The sequence below is a fragment of the Protobothrops mucrosquamatus genome, unplaced genomic scaffold, assembly GCF_001527695.2.
Source record: "Protobothrops mucrosquamatus isolate PMUCROS unplaced genomic scaffold, P.Mucros_1.0 scaffold1541, whole genome shotgun sequence".
In the NCBI taxonomy this organism is placed as follows: domain Eukaryota; kingdom Metazoa; phylum Chordata; class Lepidosauria; order Squamata; family Viperidae; genus Protobothrops; species Protobothrops mucrosquamatus.
Window position 1 is genome coordinate 116,410 of NW_015387711.1, and position 19,202 is coordinate 135,611.

The window sequence follows — 19,202 nt, forward strand, 5'->3', positions numbered from 1 at the left end:
GCTGGAGTTTGTATATAATGTATATTCGCCTCTTGGGGTGGGGGGGGGAGAAAGTCCTTAGCCTCCTGGATAGTTGAAATAGGGCACTCCTGTTGGAGAAATTGCCTTCCTTTTAAGCCCTCCCAACACTGGGGTTGTTTGGATGGTCTTTGTTTACGTTTTTTTTTCCCCACCCAGTTCCACCAGATCATGTCGGAAGCTAGTCCGCTTTTGGAAAGCAATGTTTGCTGTGGGCTTTTCTGGAACAGGGCTAGGGTCCTCTTCCAGGACGGAGAAGGCGTTCCCTTAAAATTAGAGCCCGGAGTTCAACAAAGGCAAAAGTTAATGCACAGAGAGAAATTCACAAATCTCTTCCTTGCCTTTGTATTTCTTGCCTTTCTCACTTAGTATTGGTGGTCCTCTTTCTCTTCTTTGTCTTCCCAGGGCATTGTGGGGATGTGTTCTGGCTGAGCATCTTTGCCTCTCCTTATGGAAATGTCTCTCTTCATACACTGAACCCCTTTACAGCAGCAAACCTATTTTCCTAGCAGGTAGTTTGGGGCTTTCGCAGAAGGGAAAAAAAACTGTCAATTTTTCACCCAGGATGGTTCCGGTTTCACGATAGTACAGATGTGGTTTGTCCTATCATTGGTTTAGGTCAGGGGTAGGCAGCCTTGGCTCTTTTATGACTCGTGGACTTCAACTCCCAGAATTCCTGAGCCAGCCATGCGGAGGGGAAAAGGAGAGGTTGCCGTGCTGAGCCATGCTGGCTCAGGAATTCTGGGAGTTGAAGTCCACGAGTCATAAAAGAACCAAGGTTGCCTACCCCTGGTGTAGGTAAACTTTTGTTTGTTGAGTGTACAATCTGCAGACAAAGCCCCAGCTCGTTTTTAAAATGCAGAGATTGACTAATAGTATTCCTGCCTTCCACGTGCACATTTTTTTTTTTTTTAGAAAAACACCACCACCACCACCACCCAGGAAACACGGTATCCCATGACCCCCCCACCCACCCAATCCTGACTTGTGTTGACAAATGCCCTTTTCTGATTAGAAGTGTTATATACGGGCTCCGTCAGCTAAGTGAACAACTTTCCCTGACCAATTATTCTGAAAGGAGGGTGTTTGGCCTCGATATAAGATGGTAGCAAAGTTGAGAACGGAAGTATTAGAAGAAGCCATGTGTCACATTTCTGGGGTAGGCTCCTGTGGCTGAAGTCTTCCTTTCATTTTCAATGAGTTTTTCCAAGTTCCCTCTGTAGGAAAACAAGAACTGCTTTATTAATTTCACGATGGAATTGTTCCATCTCCGCAGAGCATTTGTTAGTTTCACAATGAATTGTTTTGCCCGCTGGTCTCCTATCTTTTTTGGAGGGAAAAATATTAGACCATTTGTATATGTTCTTTGCAGAGCAGTGTTTCTGAACCTTGGCAACTTTAAGATTAGTGGACTTCAACTCTCAGGATTCCCTAACCAGCAGAATTTCCCAGCCAGCATTCTGGCTGGGGAATTCTGGGAGTTGAAGTCCACACGTCTTAACATTTTTAAGGTTAAGACCGTTCCAGAATGATCTCCCATTCCCAAAAGTTCACGCCCCTTCTCACTTTTCAGTTGCTGTAAACTGGACTGGGGGGGAGAGGGTGTTCTTGAATAATCTACCTCGTTTTTACAACTGATTTCTTTATTTCCCAGTTCTATATTTGCAATCAAGCCAGCCATTCTACTCTTGGTTCTTACTTCCTTGCTTTAACCACAGGAAAAATGTTAATCAGTTGTGGGACTGTTTTACTTGTGATGGGCACTGCAGAATTGGAGGCCCATCTCTTGTTGAGACATCTGTCAGTTGAAGTGTAGTAATTATTCTCAAGCAGATTTTTTATAAAGATTCCAAGATGGAAGGCAGAGATTTTTCCTGGAGCCTGAATTTTGTTTTTTTGTGCTGGAACTCTCAACCATATAAATAGGAGTGAGATACTTGAGGAAGTTCTCCTTACCACTTCTTTTTCCTTTTCTTTTTTTTTAAATCAAGAGGTAGAATAATTTTGGCTGTACCTTCGTCCCTTCTCATCTGTTATCCTGGCAATCCAGAACTTGTCCAGATAAGGAGTGGCTAAAACTATTAACTAACGCTCCATTTTGGATGGAGTGTGCTCAGTTCTTTTCATCTTGCAAGTGGATTTCCTTGGTACAGATGATGCAGACCTGTCTTCCCCCAAAAAGGACGCTGCAGTTGGTGGATTTCAATTCCCAGAACTCCCTAGCCATTCTAGTAGTTACAGAGAATTCTGGGGAATGAAAATTGGCATGTCTGGAAGGGGCCGGGATTGGAGAAGGCTGTTTCAGAACACATTCCTGGTCTCAGAGGATGGGATATTGCAAGGGAGGCTTGTGTCAAGAAAATTAGCTTTAAGAGCACATTAAAAAGAGCGCAGAAGGAATTTGCATGTGCCTCTTTTTAAGAGCTGCTACAGGCAGACGCTCAATTGTAAGGAGAAAGGAGTAGCCGTGGCAGCTAAACTAGCTCAATGTTTTACTACTGTACAGTCCGTGTTCCACAAAGACTCAAGGGCTTGTTTTCTATAAATTTACACCTTGATTTAGCAGTTGTTCTGAGGTTCTGGCAAACGGCGACAAACCTTCACGGGATGTATTCTTGTGCTCTCCTTTCCTATACCATGTTAATGTTTTTAATAAAACAAGATGCAAGTCTCCAGGAGATATCTTTTAAGAACTTACCGATGCCGCCAGGGAAAGATCATATTCCCCTGTGACCTCAAAAGTAGGACTCCTATCCCCTTGGTGAGGAGATAACGCCTTTAAATATTTTACAAGATGCTAGGGTTTCAGATGACAAGAGGCAGTTCTGAAACGGCTTCAAATTCTTCCAGGTGAGGCGACGAAACAAAACCGGGGCAGAAAAGGTTGAAAGTAATAAAATACTGCACAGTAAAATCTTCCAACCTGTGTACTCTTATTTTCTCTCTGCCCTGGCTTTGTCTTGTTCATATAGTCCCAGATGGATGTTTAAGCAACTTTCAGAAGCTGTACTAACAATAACAGTATTCAGAAGTAAGCAGAACATACCCTTGATACGTCGTAGGGTTAGGATCGTGTTTTTTTGAATATATACTGCTTTTTTATATATATAAAAAACAAGTATGTTGAAACTGCTAAGTAAGAGGTCTAAGCTAGAGTGCTCTGGGTTTTTATTATGACTAATGCCTTTAGTATTAAATGTTAAACATCAGCTAGGAAAGCTGAGAATTTATTAGATCAGATTGTTGTCCACTTAATTAAGCCTAGTATTTCTAGCAAAACGACTCGCTCTTTGTAAGCTTCCAAGAAGAGATGGTGCCCTCCATCTGTCTTTGCCATCTGATATGCAGAAATGGTGCTTGGGGAAATGCAGGGAGTCCTAGATTTATAACCAGTTGCTTAGTGACCATTCAAAGTTACGACAGACCCACCCAAAAGATCATATGACCTGGTTCTGAAGTGCCGATGGCCACTTCTCCCTCCCACCAGGGTCATAGGACCTCATTGTTGGATGTTCGACAAGTGACCCACCTTTATGACCATTTGCAGCATCTCATGATCACGTGACCACATTTTACTACTTTTTTTTTTTCGCCCCAAACCAGCAATTTGCTTCTGGCTTTTCTGCAAAAACACCTCATAGCAAACAATGGATTCGCTTTACGACCGCTACCCAAAAAAAAAAGGTAACGAATGAGTCTGGTCCTGTGATGACCTGGTTTTACGATCCACACAACTTGTGAACGTGGGCAGGCTCCATTGTGGACATTATGTTGAGTACCTATATAGACCTAGATTCTTTCTAGGACTCGGGTAGGCCACCTTGGCTCTTTTATGACTGGTGGACTTCAACTCCCAGAATTCCTGAGCCAGCCATGCTGAGGGGAAAGGGAGAGGTTGCCATGCTGAGCCATGCTGGCTCAGGAATTCTGGGAGTTGAAGTCCACGAGTCCTAAAAGAGCCGAGGTTGCCTACCCCTGGTCTAGGTCATGCTGGACCTGCTCTCTGTGACTTAGCTTAAAACCCCAATCTTTCTCACATGGGCCAAGCCTACCTTAATTTCTAAACTCTGTTTGCTTTTATATTTTATTTTATTTTATTTTCCCCAAGAAAAATAAGACAAAAACTCCAGCATCTAATGGAGCTTTACTTTTTTTTTGTTTTGTTTTTTTAGTATCGTCTCTACAAACAGACTAGGAACCAATCACACATACTTCCACCTGCCTTTCACCCAAAATCTGAATTGAAATGCCTTCCCTTAATTACGGGGAATCCGTCCGTGCTAGTTTGTGGGGAAGTGGAAAGATACATTACAGGTAGTCCTCGACCTACGACAGTTCGTTTAGCGACTGTTCCAAGTTGAACAACAGCACTGAAGCAAATGACGTGGTTTTTTTTCACACAACTGTTGCAGCATCCCCGTGGTCACGTGATCAAAATTCAAATGCTTGGCAAGTGACTCATATTTATGACAGCTGCAGTGTCCTGGGGTCACATCTTTGGAGACTTCTCACCAGGAAAGTCAATGGGAAAGGCAGATTCGCTTCACAATCCTGTTACTGACGTAAGAACGGCGATTCGCTTAACAGCTGTGGCAAGAAAGGTCGTAAAACGGGACAAAACCCACTCAACAAATGTCTCGCTTAGCAACAGAAATTTTGGGGTCAACTGTCGTAAGTTGAGGACTACGTGTATTGGGTTTTAATAGCGATTGTGTATTAATTGTGGATAGTAGTGAAAGACGGACTTGGGTCTAGAAGAGCATGGGAGACAAACAGGTGGAGAGAAGAATCCAAGAGGAAACTTAATATTCAATAACGAGGGCAAAATAGAAACGTTCGGAGTCTTTAGGTATGTGGTACAGTAAACCAAACACACAGGAGTAACAAGGAAGCAGGCTATAAAATTGTGTGTACTACATGGTGAAAATAAAATGATACAGCCCCTTTTTAGCCCGAGAAATTCATGTGTAAAGTCGGCTTTCTCTGCGTGCTTCTGATGCCCACCCTTAACACACCACCCACACCAATCCTGGAGTGACCTGAGGCATCTTTCGATGCAACGTGTAAACTACAAACCTGGACAGCGTGTGAATTTGCAAAATTAAGTGTTCTGTTTCTACAACCCTTTCGACATAAACTGTTGCCTACTCTTTCCTGGAATTTGTGTCTTAAGCGATCCCACTGGCAGATTTCACCAATTGCCACGTTGTCAGACTCAGCTTCGGTTTTGTAAAAATCAGAGACTTCTTAAAAGTAGACACCACTCCTGTCCAATGGGATACGATGTGCTCAGGCGTATTAAACCTCCAATTTCCACAGCCAAAGGTCGACTGGTCAAGGCAACTGCAACACAGCCCCTGTATAATGCACAATACAGATACCGCAAGTTTATAGACTCTTGGATGACAGGTGTGCTGAGTTCCACATTCTGGCACAAGCATGCACCGGTTGAGCATGAAACAAAACTATACACAGCCACAGACAAGAGGTTTCTCCTTTTGTGCAAAGCACGTAACAGATTCCGTTCTGCTGACAGTGAGATTCGGTGCAGGCATTCACTTCTCTAAACGTGATTAGTGTGAGAATCTCAACGGTGGTTTTGTTTCGCTGGCACAGAACTGATGGGGACTATGGAGTGGAAGGATTGTGTTTTGTGAGAACCAGAAGGTTAAAATGATGCAAAACAAACCACAAAGATGTACAAGTCTGCATAACTTAAAACAAGGTTGTAGAAGAGGCCCCGGGGCACGGCAGAAACAAGGTTCCTAGGGCAGTTTTCAGCACGGGGTGCCCAACTTGGCCTCTGGAGGGGAGCCTGTCATTTGGCATTTTGCCATCAAAGCCGAAAACAGAGAAGTTATGGGTGGCTGGAGGTTACGCTGCTACCCCCGACCTCCATCGTAACCTTCCATTATTTACAAAGATCCCACCGCTACCAAGTTTGCACATTATCCACGTTTCCCCCTTGTGCCCTCACAGAGGCCAATGTTCCTCCTTAGGACCTGTCTCCACTGCTGTGGCTCTTGTCCTGGGCTAAGTCATCGCCCACTTCTCCCTCCTCGTGCACCCGTTGGTGGAGAGTGAGGTTGCGCAGTTGCCGGAAACTCTTGCTGCAGCGCATGCACGGATAAGGCCGTCCCGCTGCGGTGGCCGCGTGGATCTGCTGGTGAGCAGCCAGTTTCGAGGGGTAGCAGAAACTCTTCCCACAGCGGCTGCAAGGGTACGGCCGCTGCCCCGTGTGCGTGCGGCGGTGGGCGGCCAGCTTGGAAGGATAGCAGAAGCTCTTGGGGCAATCGGCACATTTGTACGGGCGCTCCGGCGTGTGGATCCACTGGTGGGCGGCCAGCTTGGAGCGGTGTCCGAAGCGCTTGGGGCACAGAGAGCAGGGGAAGGGGCGCTCCCCGGTGTGCGTACGTCGGTGGGCGGCCAACTTGGACGGGTAACTAAAACTCTTGGGACAATCGGGGCATTTGTAAGGGCGCTCGGCGCAGTGAGTCCACTGGTGGGTGGCCAGTTTGGAGCGGTACACGAAACGCTTGCCACAGTCTTTGCACTGATAGGGACGGTCGGAGGGCAGGACAGCTGGAGGGCGCCGCCGGCGGGGACGGGGTGGCTTGGGAGACTCCGTGGCGGGCGCGGAAGGCAGAGCCGAGGGCGAAGGTGACTTGGCGTTCTCTTTCAAGGCTTGGGAATCTGGAAGGAAGGGAGAAAAAAATTCAAAAAAAAATACAAAGGATTCCTCACCAAATGTCCCATTTTCCTGCCTCAAGTTCCTTCTGTTGCCTGCCAGCTATTCTGCAGGTGGAATATAGGCAGTCCTCATTTAACAACCACTTATCCAGCAACTTAGTCAAAGTTGGCACTGAATACGAGGGTTTTATGATGGATTCCCACAGTGGTGGCTGTCGGGGATGACAATTCGGTCATCAGCTTGGCAATCAATCGCCTTGCAACCGCAACATCCAAACGATTGGAATTTGGATGCTTCGCAACTGGTAGTGTTTATGACGGTTGTGGCATCTCACGATTGTCATTTGTGACCTTCGCTGCCGGCCCCAGACGAGCAGAGTCAATAGGGAAGCTGGGAGAAGGTCACAAACGGCGACTCGGCGACCTTGGGACGCTGCGACTGTGTAGGATTCGCCTAACGACAGCAATGGGCGACAGCTGGAGCTGCCGCCATTAAGTTGATGCAGTCACACGATGTTGCGCTTTATGACTGTCGCTTAGTGACCAAAGTTCCTAGTCCCAATTACAATCAGTGAGGATTACCTACCTATATTTGACATTAGGCAGAAATTAAATGGAGGGATTTTTTTTTGAAGTATTTATTTACTCTTTTATCCAAAGAATGCACACAGGGTTGGACTGTGATTTTGGATTCGCACCGTTTGGAGAAGCGCGATGTGCGTCGTTTCGGCAAACAATAAATGACCCACATTCTTCGCCCTTCCTTACCTGCAACGCTGCTATTCAGCGGGCTGCTCCCCACTCCGACCTTGCTGTTGCTCACACAGGGCTCTTCCCCCCTTTCCAGCATGAGGACAAGGGTTGGCCGAGTGAGAATATAACCTGCAGGCACGGGGAGGGGATGGGGAGGGGAGAGAATAAAGTGGGGAGGGGGGAGTTAGAGGGGAGTCAGGCTCAGTTATAAACAGCTTTATGCATCCTTTCAAAAAGCAAATCGGTCCTAAGCAAAACAGGCCTTCTTTTACTTCTCCTGTTTCCGCTAATCAGAGAACAAGGCATGCCTGAAAATTATCTCACTTAACTACCAGAAATCCAGCAGAGATGCAGGTCCTTGCTTAGCAACTGCCTCTTTTAGTGACTCTTTGCACTTTCAACACTGATGAAAAAGTAACTTTGGGAACGGTCTTCCTATTGGCCACCTACTCAGCTTTGTAAAGGTAGTCCTCGACTTAGAACTGGTTGCTTAACAACCGCACAAAGTTACGACGGACCCAGTGGTGGGATTCAACTATGGGAACAACCGCTTCTCTGTGTGGATGCCACTTCCGGAAGTCCATTCTGGGCCTGGGCAACGAAAAAATTAGCTACCAGTTCTGCCAAAGGGGTGCAAACCGCCTAAATCCTGCCACAGGAAAGAAAGGGAGGGAAGGAGGAAGGAAGGAAGGAAGGAAGGAAGGAAGGAAGGAAGGAGTGGTGGGATTCAAATAGGTGAACAACCAGTTCTCTGTATGGATGCCGCTTCCGGAAGTCCATTCTGGGCCTGAGCAACAAAAAATTAGCTACCGGTTCTATCAAAGTGGTGCGAACCAGCTGAATCCCACTACTGGATGGACCCTGAAAATGGGACGTGTGACACGGATTTGAAGATCTGATATCTGCCCCCTCATCCATGTAACCATATTTTGGGCACTCAGGGGAAATAGCCTGGATTTACGGCTGTTTGCAGCATTCATGTCGCCTGACTGGGTCTTACAATGTTTTTGTTAGAAACTGGTGTTTACTTCTGGTTTCCAGACAAAACAGCCCGAGCGCAAACAATGAGTTCGCTTAATGACTGCCATATTCGCTTAATGACCCCTGCAAAACAAGGGCTCGTAAAATCAGGTGTAGTCCTATAGTTATTCACTTTGCAACCATTGTGACGGTGAGCTCAATTGCGGTCGTAAGTTGAGGATTACCTGTAAAGCAAAACTAAGCAGAGCTGTAGTTTTACTTAGCGACTATTTTGCTAAGAGCCACGCTGCTGGTTCCAACAGTGGTCACTAAACAAGGACTACCCTTAGAGAACAAAATATCCTTGGTACACTTTGGATCCCTTGTATTTAACAGACAGAAGTTGATTTTTAAATTTTAACTTTACTCACTGCATAAATAACTCCAGATTTCCAATTTAGGCTATACTGAAAGGTTTGATCATGGAAGAAAAGCACAATAAAACACACATAGTGGAGGGAAATATAAGATTCATAGTATCAGGTAAAAATTGTTTATATTGAAATGTGATCTATTCCATCATTTGCTTTTGGAGGGGAAAAAACCAGAAAATAAGAGAACCCAAACTTCCTATTGTACAGATAGTCCTTGACTTATGGGCACAGCTGAGCCCAGAATTTATGTTGCTAAGTGAGAAATTTGTTAAGTGAATTTTGCCCCATTTACGGCCTGTCTTGCCACAGTTCTTGTGAATCACTGCAGTTGTTAAATTAGTAACACGGTTGTTAAGTGAATCTGGCTTCCCCATTGACTTTGCTTGTCAGAAGATCACAAAAGGCGATCACGTGACCCTGGACACTGCAACTGTCACAAAGTCAAGCCAGTTGCCAAGTTTCTGGATTTTGATCACGTGACCAGGGGGATGCTGCAAAGTGCGTAACTGAAAAATGATCATAAGTCACTTTTTTTTCCAGTGCCGTTGTAACTATGAACGGTCACTAAAGGAACTGTTGTAAGTCGAGGACTACCTACAATGCAATTTGGCCCCTTGCAAACTTATCAATCTCCCCTTTTTCGATCGCCCACGGTGAATAAAACTGAGTTCGGGGTAACTAATCAACTTGGTTCCTTCTTCCCCTCCTACTCCCCACCCCTCCAGCCACGCCATAACTAACCGTCATGATTATGCATCAGCAGGCAAATTCCTTTGTAAACCTAGGTTAGGTTTGGTATGGCGTAGTTTGGTGGTGTCTAGATTAAACCTCCATTAACTAGCCGTGTTTCAATAGCTTGGTTCCCCCAGGGGCTGCCCCTGTATCACAAGGCCCTGGGATCCAATTACGGCCTTGATTCTGCTATTGCTCAGCTTGGCATCAGTGTGGCGTTGCCATGGTAACCCTGTTCAGAATACAGGCCGGAGAGGAGAAACTAGTATATTGACAGAGAAATGAGATGGGCTTACCAGAATTCAGCTACGGGATTATGGGCTGCTCTGAGCAAGGTGGGAGGAGGAGGAAGGGGGGGGTCAACAAGAAAAATTGGGGCTTCAACAACCAGAGATGAAAGTATTCTCTGGAACTGGAGGGACCCCATTTTCTAAGTCAAAATTGTGCACAGTTGAAGATCTGGGTGCATTTCTACCCTGGCGCCCACATATACAGAAGCCATGAAATGTGGACTACGACCCCCAAAATGCCTTGCCAGCGGCTGAGCTGGTGGAGGATGGCCAGAGGATGCTGGAATCCAAACATCCGGAAGCCCGCTCTTGGACTAGATTGTTTTGAGGTGTCCAGAGAAAACCGCAGATATTGGAATTGCAGTTTCTAGGCAGTAGCTGCAACCTGTCTGGAAATGCGAGGCAGGCTTTAAGGTGCCAAACATCAAATGGAGAGTAGTTCACAGCATATCTTCAATTCCACAAAAGTTTGCTGAAATAAGTAACTTCGGAATCTCTCTATGGCTGTCTTCACATAATACTGTCTCTATGCACAATGTGCAGAATACACTGATCCACAAGCCAAGGGCCTGGTTTGTATAACTTGCCAAGGAAGCGTTTGGCAACTTGACAGGTGGACTTCAACTCCCAGAATTGGAGATTCACATACACAGTTGGGGGAATTCTGGGAATTGACATCCAGCCGTCTTCAAGCTGCCAAGGTTGAGAAACACCGTTAAAGTCCACATGAGCTCAGTTTTAGCATTCCGGTGGATTTTAACACAGTGTCAAATGGAGCTACCAGGTCTTTAAATTTGAGCACTTGGCATCTGGCATGTATTTTAAACAGTTACAGAATCTTAGGATTATGTGAACACCATTTGCGGCCTTCCTAACCGGCTTCCACCAAACAGTCAATGAGGGAAGTTAAATTCGCTTAATGGAGTACATGATATTCACTTAACAATGGCAGTGACTTGCTTAACAACTGTGGCAAAAAAAGGTTGTAAAATTGGGCACGACTCCCCTAACAAATTCCTTGCTTAGCAATGGAAAGCCTGTTCCCAATTGTCATAAACCGAGGACTGCCTTTACTGTATAATTCTCAAGGCAGCCCATCGTAGCCATAGTTGGCTCACATCTGCAGAGTCAGTCTGCCCCTTTCAAATATTGTTCAGGGGCTTCCTTGTGGGAACCCAGCATGCAGTGCAGAATTTTTCAGCAAATCTGCAAGGAATTGGGATAACAGTGTTGGAAGATGGCGGGGCTGAATTCAGAAAAAGGATGTCTGTAAATAAGGTTGACCAGAGATACTGCACCCCAGCTCGTTCGAGCATTAATCCCCCATAGCCTGCCTGGAAAGGTTGTGTATTCAAATTCTGGTGCATTCTGGTCAGCGCTGGCTGCTGTGGCAACCTCCCCCCACTCCATGATGCCAAAATAAGGACACAAGTATTGTATGCAGCCACCCAGAGTGGCTTTGGAGAATGAGATGGGGAGGCATATAAATTTAATAAATAACATAATACAATAAAAGCAAGTGGTGCTTTGGTGTGATTGACATCGCGGGAGTTTCATCATCTGATGTCCCCAGATGTCCCCAATTCCGGTCCTTCCCACAGCATCATTTCCTAATTCACATCCCATTAAATCAGGCCTAAGCCCTATAAAACCAGAGCAGCCCCAGGTCAGCAACCAGGTTCACACTACACCTGCTTTACTCAACCCCTTAAGATGGTGACAGTCACCAAGAGGAAGCTTGGTTAGTTTTAAACCCCTGGATTTGATGGCCTCTTTTTTTTTCCAACCTTCCTTGCTACAAACCCAGCAAATGGGTGAATTTCAGTTCCTCGGGTTGTGTGTATTGTGTGAACAGCGTCCCCTCTGGATCCGTCAGGCTGGCAGATCCAGGCCGACTTTCTCGCCTTCCACCACCCCCACCCCCACCCCCGTCCCTCCTCCAACCCCCGCATCAATATGGCCTGAAATTTGGGCGGGGGTGATACAGATTTGCCCCCCGACCGAAGGCAGATTTTGCTGCAATGCACCCGAGTTAGAGAAGCCGGCTTGCTTGCAAGCATCGGGGTGGGAGAAGGGTGGACCTCCCCCTCCTCGCTTTCGCCGGCCCGGAGCCCCGCGAAGCCCAGCTGGAGGGCGGCAAGGAGACGGGGGGGCTTCCAACCCCAGCCTCGCCTGCAGCGGGCATCCTCCTCCTCCTCCCCGCCCGCCGCGCATCCCTTCGCCCGCGCCGGCTCTCCCGCGCTCCGCCTCGGCCACTCACCCGCCCGGGAGTCGGCGCCGGCCTCAGGCTGCCTCTGGGGTCTTCCCTTCATCAGCCGATCGCGCCGGGTCATGCTGTCCCCGCGGGGAGCCGGGCGCAGCGCCCCGCCGCATCCCTTCCCGAGCCCGGAGCCCGGCGAGGCGAGGCGAGGCGAGGCGCAAGCCGGCAGCCGCGGGGAGGCTCCGGCGCGCTCGGCCAATCGGCACCTTCCCGTTATTTTCTCTCGGCGGAGGGAGGCAGGCGGGCGGGCGATGAGGTAGCCGTGACGGAAGCAGCCTCCGGGGCTGCGTTCACACAACCCGCTGGAAGCGGGTCAGCCACAGACCAGCTGCGGCTTCTGCTTCTGCACGTCTGGGTAAGATGCTCTCTCTCCTTGGGTTCGTTTCTAGTCTGAGATTTTTTCCTTTTTTCCTTCCTTCCTTCCTTCCTTCCTTCCTTCTCCTTTCCTCTTCCTTCCTTCCTTCCTTCCTTCTCCTTTCCTCTTCCTTCCTTCTCCTTTCCTCTTCCTTCCTTCCTTCCGTCTCCTTTCACCTTCCTTCCTTCCTTCTCCTTTCCTCTTCCTTCCTTCCTTCCTTCCTTCTCCTTTCCTCTTCCTTCCTTCCTTCCTTCCTTCCTTCCTTCNGCACTGTAAAAAAGTGACTTGCCACCATTTTTTCCCACCATTGCGGCATCCCCACACAGTCTTGTGATTTGCAGTCAGACGCTGGACAACTGGTTCATAAATAGACAACTGGTTCGTGTTTATGATGGTCGCAGTGTCTGGGGGGGGTGTCGGGTGAGTTCCCCTTTTGCAACCTTCCGACAAGCAGTCAATGGAGAAACCAGATCCACTTAGCAACCGTGTTATTAACTTAACAACCGCAATGATTCACTTAACAACTGTGGCAAGAAAGGTCATAAAATGGGGGCAAACTCACTTAACAAATGTCTCAGCCACATAAATGCTGGGCTCAACTGTGGTTGTTAAGTCGTGGACTATCTGTATACATAATACTCCTTCCTCCTCTGTGAGGTGGGGTTGGGCAGAGAAAGAGGAAGGGTCCCCCAGCTGGTTTTCATGCCTAAAGTGGGATGAGAACTCAGTTTCCTGGTTTTTAGCCTGGTGCCTCAGTGTACTGTGGCGGTCAGCAAGACATGGCCCAGAAGTGACATTAAACTGTTGTGTAAACACAAGGTAACCATCCCTGCACAAGTCTTCCTCCTGGCCTCCCCCACCAGTTGTTTGTGCTCCAAGTCTGTGGCAGAACTTATACATCCGCTAAACCTTGGTTTGCTCAATTAGATAGGTAAAGCTTGCCTATCCTGCTTAACCTTGGTTTGTTCAGTTAAAGATAAAGGTCATGTAGCTAGAGCTAAAGCTGGGTTTGTGCAATTACAGCCAGGTAAATCTCAAGTTTGCTGGCTCAAATCATCATGTTAAATAAACCCTGATGGCTAGATCAACAAGCCACATTATGGGCTTAGAGTCACTGCAGCCACGGCCTCCTTTCCCCAGTTCTCGTTTCAGACAACTCTTAATTCCTATGTTATTTTTCTTCCAACAAAGCCAAAGCCAGCTAATTCTAATTTTCTCCCATTTTCTATTTTTCAGCCCCCTCAATGCAACCAAAGTTCCTTGGATGATTGCAAAATTATATCAAACATGCATTTTTACCAATAATGTATGTTTTTGGGTCAGGGCTCTGAACTCGCTAGTTGGGAATTTTTGTCCCCCATGCAGGAAACTAGAACGGGAGCTATTATAGGATACTGGGTTAAGTTGCAGAATAAGAGGAGCGTAGGATTTCATCAGGATTTCTTGGAATCCTGTGGATCTTCTCCCGACCCCGGCCTTTAGCAATTATGATCACGCTGCTCGGGCCCCAGTTCACACAAGACGCTCACTCAACCCCCTTTCTGGGGATTTGTGCAATAATCCAAAACCATTAAAAAAAAACCTAATTAAACTGGTGGGATTGCATTCACGCCCAGCAGACTAAGTCGCCCTGGAACTAACCAAGGTTTGCAGCTGGTGCGAATGCAACCCCCGGGTTTGCTCTCTCTCTCTCTCCAGGTTGTGTGAATGCAGCCCCGGCGTTTGCATACCGATCCGGCGCTTCTGGCCCTCAAAGCTCGCCTGCAATTGTCCACGTGAGCTTTCTTAGGATAGCAAGCATGCGGAAGAAAGGGGGGAAAAACTCATTCAAGTTATGCATTTTTTTAAAAAAACAAAAAACAATGCATGCTAGTTTTTAAAAATCGAGGACAGAAATGATACGAGGAGGGAAACGTTCAGCAAGCACGCGAAAGCAGCAGCCGCGCAAAAGCCACGCAAGCGAAACAAACGCAGCGATTCTACCTGCAGAGGAATCACCTGAGCAAACCTCGCGGAGAAAATGTTCGCCTGGACGCAACCATGTTCCGGGATGATTCCCCCCCCCACTTCCTTGGCTCTATGGTTTCACCCAATGAAGAGGGCAAAGAAATGACGTCGAACGGCGGCCGGTAAGGGACAAAATTAATCTCATTTGTTTAAGCGTAGGCGCTCCGTGCGCGTCTAGAACTTTTTCCAAGTGTCCCGATGTCGCAAGGTGTTCCCCCCCCCCCAACTGAGCCTGAGTTTTAATTGTAATCGGGCAGTTGGAAAAACTGAAGTTTTTAACCGGGCTTAGCGTGGTTCAAAACCCTTTCAGCAATAAACAGTTTGCTAAATAAGAAGAGGGATGACGGCACTGGAATAATTTTTTTTTTAAAAAAAAATCATTGTTGGCCACTGGGGATGTAAGAGCGTTTGATGAAGACTTTTTCCTTTTGCTTTGTAGGAGTGCAGCAAAACTTTTCAGTTTTGTACTCTAAACTTGTGTGGGAAGTCAGAGCCCCAGAGAAGAAAATATTAAAAGGGCAGAAAAAAATCCTTTTTTAAAAAAAGCAGGAGCCAACTATCCCAAACAGGAGCCAGCCCTATACAAATGCAAATGTAAAACCATCAGAAAGTTTGTCAAGACAAAGAGACTTAAAATCTGCATGCCCCACCCAAACTCTAGGAGTCATTAGTCCCATCACCAGGGAAGCGGGATATGATAATAGGATTAAACCACAGATATCAAGGCCTAGAAAAGCACTCAGAAATAGCCTCAAGGTTCATGCCACAGGAACAGGAAACTATTCCAAACAAAAGGCTAGAGGGGGTATAAAAACCTTCTACCCATGTGCTCAGCCCTTCCTCCCTCTGCTCTTTCCTGCAAGAACCATCTTTCTGCCTCTTCAATAAACTGTAACCTTCTTCCCCAAGCAGTCGCCATGTTGCTTATTTATCCCCAGCTTGGATAAACCAGGATGAAGACTTTAATCCAACACTTAGCTGGATTCCCTTTTGTCATACTTGTATTACGTTTCCCTGCAAAACAGAGCTTTTTTATGGAAAAAGTAACTACAGTATGTCAAAACCAACAAAATCTGATTATAGGATTGCATCATGTACTGCTTTGGTGCACGTACAGTCTTTCCCAATTTTCCCTCTGGGTGAATCACAGAAATGATGCAAATTAGGCTTGTGGGGTTTTCTGAATATTCGCTGTAAAAAAAAAAGTCTAGATTTTTTTTTTAACATTAAAATGACCCAACATTAAAATGGTGCAATTGCCAGAGTTAGGGACTCTTGCATCACCCGTCTCATGACTGCAAAATATGAATTGCACATTGTAGTTGCTACAACGCTCTGCCCACCTTAATGGGCAGCTCACTGGAATTCCCAATAGCATCCCTGAGAAAAAGGCAAACTGTTGTAATACCACATAACTGAAATTGGCACTTCTTTGCCCTATGGAAGAACAGGATTTGTACAAAGAAGCATGTAGTAACTTGTAAAAGCCAGCTTGGTCTAATGGCAAAGGCCTAGAAACCAGGAGATGGTGAGTTCTAGTCCAGCTTTAGGCATGAAAACCAATTGTGTGGCTTTGGGCCAGTCACTCACAGGCCAGCCCATCTCACAAGGTTGTTGTTATGGAGAAAAATAGGAGGAAGAAGGAATATTGTGTGTGTTTGCTACCTTGAGTTACTGATGAAGAAATAAAGGTGAGATAAAAATCTAATAAATAAAATTATCCTTAAGGTTATTGGAGGCTTGTCACTGTTAAGTGCTAATGGCTGCCATTTCAGCACCCTCTCCTCACCCCAAGGACAAGATGGCAGCTGCAACCATATAGTAGTGGCCAAAGTTGTGGAAACCTTTTGGGAAAAGCGTACAGTAGAAATGCCAACTTTGGTTAAGTTTCCACCCATTTTTCTTCTAATTTCTTTATAACTGTAGCCTTGTTCACTTAATAATACTATTTTATATCGCTTTCTGGGCAACCAGACAACTCTTTGCACCATGGCTTTAATTTTATTACGTTTTACAAGCTCACCAAATGAAGGAACACCAAAAAAACCCAACCAACTTAATAGCGATCCCATAACACTGACAAATGTCCTTTTCTCAGCTTCAATACAGGACATCAATCACTGAATCCTACTGTGATCTGATTGGCTCGTTGCCAAAACAAGATGACACCTTGGCTCTCTAAACACTCATGCTCATTGGCTACAATCAGATGAAGGAATGCTACCTGATATCAACCTAAGCATTTGTGCTTCTTTTTTCTGATTATTTGGCTATAAATTTTCATAGAATACAGTACAGATAATTGAACAAACTAAGTTGCATTACATTCTTGATTAGATTATCTTTCCATTGATATATAATTTTATGGTACTACTCCAAAAAAAAGTGGTGTTATTAGCCATCAAACCTCAAAAATAAACTTTTTTCCAAAAGGTTTCCACAATTTTGGCCACTACTGTATAATCAAAGCCCCAACCCCTTTTAATTCTCTAAGTATTAGAGGGCAATTGAGGTTGGTTTTGTTCTCAGCTTTCTTGCCATTGTACATTTTAGCTTTTGTACTGTATTTTTAGCCCTTGTTTTTAAAACTTTTTTTTTATTCATATGCATTTTATGTTATACAGTCCCCAGAGTCACATGGCCTGAGTTGAATGACCTTGTAACTCTTGAAATAAACAAATGTATCAGCAGGACAGGGTAGGACTTCAATTCTGCAGTTGTAACTGGCATGTTGACTTTTTCAATGTCCTTGCCACCCACTACTATGCATTGCCCAGGTGCCAAGACTTGTTATCGATGACCCTTACTCCCCTGGCTTAGCTAACATCAATATTGTAATGTGAGGAAGTGGGGAAAGCACAATGGTAGTCACTACGTTTCGGTATTCAGAGAAATGCAAGATGTGAAGGGCAGTTACGCTCCCTTCTGCATGTTCTTTACATCAGTTTATATATCTTTCCTACTGAAAGATCCCTGTCATCAAAAATCTCTAGGGAGAACAGAAAATTCCATTGTCTTGCAGAATAACCCGTGAATTGAAGAAGTGTAGCTAAATAAAAGTGGGCCATATAGAATAGATTTCTATTTTTTTATGCTTTGCCTTGCTTTTCAAACTTACTTTGGAGCTAAGGCCATTGATAAAACATTTGAAGAGAGACGAAATATATGGGTGAATAAATAACTTAATTCATGAACTCCTAAAAGTCACACCTATGTTTATTATCCAGGGTTTTACTCCAGCAATGTGAATTTTCGGGCTTTACATGATTTCTGAGGTCAACAGAACAACAGTTCTTATCACATATGCTATCTTGGGTCCATACAATATGCTCAGTTCAACCCAGTTGCCTAGTTTCTAATTCAGAATATCGGATGAGTCAACCAGTGGACTAAGGAGAATTCAGAGAGAGAGAAAAATCTTAAAAGACTTTATGCAATCGGCGGGGAGTCTTTGTGAATTGATATGTTTATTCAAGGAAGGCAGTTTAAAAAAGAAGAAAATGTATACCTTTATTCAAAGAAGGCATTTACGTGACTCTAAGCTAGAGTTCTATGGCCGTTGGCTTAAATCAAGACTGTCAGAATAATTTATGATGGTGTCACCGCCTTAAAAAAGTCACATGTTAACCCTTGCTCTTACAATCAGGGGAAAAAAAAGATTTTCCAGTTGCTAAGGAAAGATGGGATGATAGATAATTACTGCTGACTTGCCCTTGATTTTCAGGGATGGGCCTTGTGGCTGTCTATTGGCACATCCGAAGAAGCCACTTCATGGGGGTGAAAACTACGAGAGCGAATCGGATCACGCTGAGGCTGTTTTTCCTACAATATCTCACTCTTCCTTCAGGTGGAAGATGCTATTGGTTGAAGCTGCATACCAATAAAAGTTAATGTGCAGAGGTTTTCTGTTGAGCTAGCCAACTGCCTTTCATCCATGGCAAATCCACTTTTGGCCTACAATTCATTTCTTCGAACCACAAAATGTCTCCAGACAATATGAATGAAGCATCTCTTTCTTCCCCATTAACAGACTTCAGCATGTTTAGTGTGGAGAGAAGCAGAGATGGGAAAGGCTTGGGAGTGACTGACTTGATTGTGTTTATGCAACTGTGAAAGGTGTTATACCTGGTCAGGAAAAAAGTAGAGCTTTCTCGCAATCCCACCTCATGCTGCCCAGAACCACAAAGTAATTCATTGTTTCTCAGGTTTGGGAACTTTCAGATGGGCAGACTTCAAGTCCCAGAATTCCCCAGCCAACATGAATGGCTGTGTAAGGACCCACCCCACTTTGCATCTTAAGAAGACAGAACTCTTGGAATATTTCTTCCAACAGGCATCTTTATTAAGAGAGAGCTGGTTGCAGGCATTCTAGACAGGACTTGGGGTCCAAGCTCTCCCATTCAAGGTTTTAAGGGATCCCCCATTAGCCCCACCCCATCAGCCCCTTCTTCCAGCGACAGTCCCAGGCATTACATTCCCACCCCCTTTTCCTCACTGCCGGGATGAGAGACTTCAGAAAGGATTACATGAAAGGTAATGGCCCCATTGTTATTGTTAGTCCTTTTGGTGATATCCACATCCAGTCCCTTTGAAGTATACTGAAGGAAGTGAGGGCCATAAAGCCCCTTTGTTCACCCCCTTCCCTTCATCGTATGACAGAATCCAGAGAAGGCAGAAATGGGGTTTTCCATAGTTGATAACTA

At 45.5% G+C, this 19,202-nt stretch overlaps 1 protein-coding gene across 1 annotated transcript; it reads right to left on the bottom strand.

Annotated features, from left to right (window-relative positions):
* Positions 1-6,013: 6,013 nt before the first annotated feature.
* ZNF575 (zinc finger protein 575) lies at positions 6,014-12,210 on the bottom strand. Its single transcript, XM_015822378.2, has 3 exons — positions 12,138-12,210; positions 7,477-7,590; positions 6,014-6,711 (listed from the first exon to the last, which is right to left on the bottom strand). Exons 1-3 carry the CDS (start codon positions 12,208-12,210, stop codon positions 6,014-6,016), a joined length of 885 nt encoding a protein of 294 aa, XP_015677864.2.
* Between the last annotated feature and the right edge of the window lie 6,992 nt (positions 12,211-19,202).

What these genes read in the sequence shown, in the direction of transcription:
- ZNF575 (XM_015822378.2), bottom strand. Translation starts at nt 12,210, where the DNA reads ATGACCCGGCGCGATCGGCTGATGAAGGGAAGACCCCAGAGGCAGCCT. An exon ending in CGGCGCCGACTCCCGGGCGG is followed by an intron (nt 7,591 to 12,137) that starts GTGAGTGGCCGA and finishes CCGTGCCTGCAG; the next exon opens with GTTATATTCTCACTCGGCCA. An exon ending in GCTGAATAGCAGCGTTGCAG is followed by an intron (nt 6,712 to 7,476) that starts GTAAGGAAGGGC and finishes CCTTCCTTCCAG; the next exon opens with ATTCCCAAGCCTTGAAAGAG.